This window comes from Pterocles gutturalis, unplaced genomic scaffold (assembly GCF_000699245.1).
Source record: "Pterocles gutturalis isolate BGI_N339 unplaced genomic scaffold, ASM69924v1 scaffold14397, whole genome shotgun sequence".
NCBI lineage: Eukaryota > Metazoa > Chordata > Aves > Pterocliformes > Pteroclidae > Pterocles > Pterocles gutturalis.
Genome location: NW_010108230.1, coordinates 14,332 through 18,634, shown reverse-complemented (window position 1 = coordinate 18,634; position 4,303 = coordinate 14,332). Strand labels below are relative to the sequence as shown.

The window sequence follows — 4,303 nt, the reverse complement described above, 5'->3', positions numbered from 1 at the left end:
CAAGACCAGGCTGCCGTCCCCCCGGGGGGGCACAGGCTGCCGTGACATTGCCACCGCAGCACGGCTTGGTGGGGGGCTGACAGCAGGACCGGCAAAAGCCATGGCAGGTTGGTCATGCAATGGATGGATCCTGCTTCTCCACAGATCCTCCTGGGGTCTACATCCTGCTTTGTGGGAATGTCTAAGCACAGGCTGGGCTGTGGGGTGGGGTCTCAGTGGCATCCCAGGCCAAGCCCCCTAACAGCTCCCCCTCCCTGCAGGGCAGCCCGACGCCCCAGCAGATATCACACCCCTGCTACCCCAAGGGATACCAGGAGAACGTCACCACGGCAGACCTCTACGACAGTCCCTGTGTCCATGCACCGAGCACACCCAGCCCTGCACAGGTCCTCACGGTGACAGGGACAGGGGACCCAGCTGAGTGCAGCACCGCCATCCAAAAACTCTTCGACTTCAGCTGTGGGGCCAACAGGACGTGCGGGTTCAACAGGGTTTATCAGCCCCCTGTGCGGGGACAGTTCTTCGTAAGGAGCCTCCGTCTCACGGCTGTGATGGGGGAGGACAGAGGGTGGGAGGGTCCTCTGCCACTGGTTGTGGGAATGGGTGGGGAGAGAGGGGACCCCAGAGCTGGTCCCATCTGCAGATTTCTTTTATGCTGGGAGGTAGCTTCTGCCTCCTGCCATGTCCCAGCCCTCCCTGAGGGAAACAGGAGGATCTTGCCCCACGAAGCAAGTCTGAGCTAGCTCAGAGTGCAAGCAGCAGCCCCAGGTGTGTCCACCAGCTCCAAGACTTTCTGGAGGACCACCAAGTGGGTGCAGAACCCTGGGAATTACATGGGACTCTGTCCCAGGCAAGAGGGGCCCCTGGGTTGTTTTTTGGGATGAGGAAGGTGATTTAGTTTTTACCATCTCCCCTTACCCCCCAAGGCCTTTGCCGGGTTCTACTACACCTTCCGCTTCCTGAACCTGACCAGCCAGCAGTCTCTAAGCGATGTCAACTCCACAGTCCAGACCTTCTGCAAGAAGAACTGGGCAGAGGTGAGAGCCTTGTGAAGGGCAGGAAGAAGCCCCATGTGTGTCCTGTCCCAAACCTTTGTCCAGGAAGCCCACGTTCTGCTGTTCCCCGGGCGAGGGAGGGTTCCTGAGCATCTCTTTCATTCCCCATTGCACTGTGTCCCCCGCTGGCCCCACAGCTGGTAGAGACCTTCCCGCAGGAGAAGGGGTACCTACACACCTACTGCTCCGTGGCAATTTACATCTTGACGCTGCTGCTCGATGGCTACAAGTTCGATGCACACACATGGAGCAGCATCCGCTTCAGCCAGCAGGTAAAGGTGCTGCGGGGCGGGGGCAGCGGGCAGGCAGCGGTGGCCACATCCTTGCCTTGGCCTGAGGACACATTCAGGAGCAGCATCCTGGAGTCTGCTGTGCCAAAAATGTGTCCCCATCTTACACCTGCGACCCAGCGATCGCAGCACAGCTTCACTCCTGCCTGCCCCAAAACCCCTGACACCAGCTTGTTTCTCACTTAATCTGAACATAAGCTAATTTAAAGAGGGTCAGGGCAGTGCAGAGCAGGATTTGGCCACTTTGGTCTCTGATGTTGGGCAGAATTGACTTGAGCACCAGGGGAGGGTAGCGACAGGATGAGGGGGAACAGGTTTAAGGTGCAAGAGGGGAGATGGAGATGAGATGTGAGGAAGAAATGTTTTCCTGTGCGGGGGGTGAGGCAGTGGCCCAGGGTGCCCAGAGAAGCTGTGGATGCCCCATCCCTGGAGGGGTTCAAGGCCAGGCTGGATGAGGCTTTGGGCAACCTGGGCTGGTGGGAGGTGTCCCTGCCCATGGCAGGGGGTGGCACTGGATGGGCTTTAAGGTCCCTCCCAACCCAAACCAGTCTATGATGATCAGAGAGATGATGGCGGCCCCATGACCCTTTTGGCGGCCCCATGACCCTTTTGAACCAGAATATGACCAAATTTGAAGGATCACTGGGGAGGAGAAAAGCTCAGCTCCCACACCAGCCGCAGGTCACAGAGGCACATCTAGACCGGAGCAGCCATCCATGCTCAGCTGCCCTTCAGCCCTCGGGAAGGGGGCCAGGAGAGCTCCATGTTGCTGGTGCTGGTAGGATCAGGTTCCCCACAGCCAGCTCCAGGTGTGAAAGCACAGCTGGGGCAGCTCATGGCAGAGGTGCCCGTCAGTCCCTTGTGCCAAAGCTACCAGTGCTGGGGAGAGGCACTTGAGGATGACCACCTCTGCTCTCTCGCCTCAGGCAGCGAACATGGACATCGGCTGGACGCTGGGCTTCATGCTGAACCTCACCAACATGATCCCCACGGAGGCTCTGGAGCACGTCAAGGGCCACCAGCCCAGTCTGTGGGCAGGTGCCGTCTCCTTCATTGTGCTAGCCGCAGTGGCAGGCCTGGTGGCCATTTTCCTCCAGTGTTTCTGGAAAACCAAGTAGCTCCCAGCCTCCTGACCAGAGGCATCCTGGCCACTAGAGCAGGCAGGGAAGTGGTGCAAAAGAAGGTGGAGCGGGGAGAAGAATGAGGGCATTAGACCCGTCTAATTGGGTCATCTCTGTAAAGATTTTGAAGCTGACAAAAGTGTCTTGAGCTCCCAAAGTACCTCCAAGAGGAAAAGACTCCTTTAATCTGGCTGACAAAAGCTGACTGAGACTTGGTGGCTAGATGAAGCCAGATAAATTCAAACCAGAAATAAAATCCTTTTTGTTTTTCAAATACGAAAGGCACTAACCAGCCCAGCAGAGCTTCCTTGGCACTCCCCCTCCTGCTGGGCAGCAATCCCATCATGGTGAGCAGCGGTGGCCACCTCAGCTCTGAGGAGAGGGGTGACCTTAGCTGGATCTGGCCCTGTGCAAGAGATGCGGGATTTCTGTAGTATGTGACAGAGTATCTTCCCAAAGACACTGCCAGCTGTCTTTAAAAATATTTACTGGCATATCTCAGCAGAAAAACACAAGTGGAAGGTGATTTAAGAGCTGCCAGCTCTGACTCAGGGTTTATTTTATATTCCAGTTACATAGCCCAGCCTTGTCAGACACCAAATCTGCAGCAGGTTCCAGCTCCAGGCACTTGAGTGTTTCATTGAGATCAGCAGAGCCCAGCCCAGCCCGGCTGCAGGAACCGGACAGTCATTCCAGTCCTTCCCACCCCCAGCACAACCCCGCGCTGCGCAGCCAGCCGCTCCCCAGCCCCCCGAGGCTCTGCCAAAGCCCAGGGCTGGTCCAGGCAGGGGGGCTTCCACAATTCCTGCTCCCTGCTGCAACACCCCTGCCCACACAGCGTGCAGCAGGAACATCCAGGCAGGATTTAGGAGCTTTAAGAAAAGATCCAAAGGCATCTGGGCTGAGGAGTGCTCCGAGCCCTTTGGCTCTGGCAGATCCATGGGGTGTTTGCTGCGGAAGATGATACACGCTGGTCCTAACCCGAGCTGTTATCCCATACACCCCACTGCAAACTGGTTACAAGAGCCTTCCGAAAGAGCAGCATCTCTGTCTGGTGGAGATAAGGATGTGTGGGGAGCTGGGCTCTGCCTCCCCATCGCAGGCGGCTATCCTTGGCTCAGCCTTCCCGGCCCGAACTTGAGCAACAAGGCAGAGGGGTGAGGACCTCCATCCAGGGGAACCTCTTCCCACCCAGCAGTCTGAGCGTCTAAGCTCTGAGCTGCCACATGGACGTTCCTCACAGCCAAACACCAGATCCCTCTCCCTTCTCTCTGCCCTGCATGGGTACGTCTTTGGCAGCGTAATCACAGAGGTAAAAATGCCATGTCTGGGAACAGGCTGTAGAAAATGCTGTCAGACTGCTGGAACTGAGCCCATGGGATCTGCAGGTGGGGGACATCTCCTGCCCAGGCTCAGCTGAGCTCCTGGCTGGGCTGGCTGGGGCCCGAACGAGCTGGGAGCAGTGTCTCCCACCCCTGGGAGACAGTGCAGTCAGGCAGGAAAAGGCTCCTGTTCGCTATAGGAAGGTAGCATCACAACTGGTCTGGGTGGCAAAGCATCTGGGGAAGATGCCAGTCTTGCCATTGCAGCGTCCTTCCAGCCAGTCCTCGTTCACTGGGAAAACAGAAAGCAGCACGATGAGCCCTGGACCACGAGTGAGGTTAGCGAGAGTTTTCATGGCGGGAATTTAACTCTGGGCAAAACCCAGTGCACACCTGTACGAGCCTGAGACAGCCCTGGAGAGGCCATCTATTCCCCAGTCCCTCCCTGCAGCAGGCTCCAAAAGCCTGCCCCAGTACAGCCTGCAGACAGGACTGGAGAGCTACCTTCAGAGAGA

At 57.5% G+C, this 4,303-nt stretch overlaps 2 protein-coding genes across 2 annotated transcripts in view; one reads left to right on the top strand and one right to left on the bottom strand.

Moving 5' to 3' along the window:
• ENTPD8 (ectonucleoside triphosphate diphosphohydrolase 8) overlaps positions 1 to 2,533 on the top strand; it is a gene marked incomplete at its 5' end in the record, with an annotated part of 3,579 nt that extends 1,046 nt beyond the window's left edge. The window contains 4 exons of the mRNA XM_010072558.1: positions 261 to 524; positions 927 to 1,037; positions 1,193 to 1,327; positions 2,272 to 2,533. Coding sequence (XP_010070860.1) covers positions 261 to 524; positions 927 to 1,037; positions 1,193 to 1,327; positions 2,272 to 2,463 — 702 coding nt within the window. The remainder of the gene's footprint in view (positions 1 to 260; positions 525 to 926; positions 1,038 to 1,192; positions 1,328 to 2,271) is intronic.
• A 1,449-nt stretch (positions 2,534 to 3,982) lies between these two features.
• NOXA1 (NADPH oxidase activator 1) overlaps positions 3,983 to 4,303 on the bottom strand; it is a gene marked incomplete at its 5' end in the record, with an annotated part of 13,323 nt that continues 13,002 nt past the window's right edge. The window contains one exon of the mRNA XM_010072557.1: positions 3,983 to 4,110. Within this exon, the coding sequence (XP_010070859.1) occupies positions 3,983 to 4,110 (128 nt within the window). The remainder of the gene's footprint in view (positions 4,111 to 4,303) is intronic.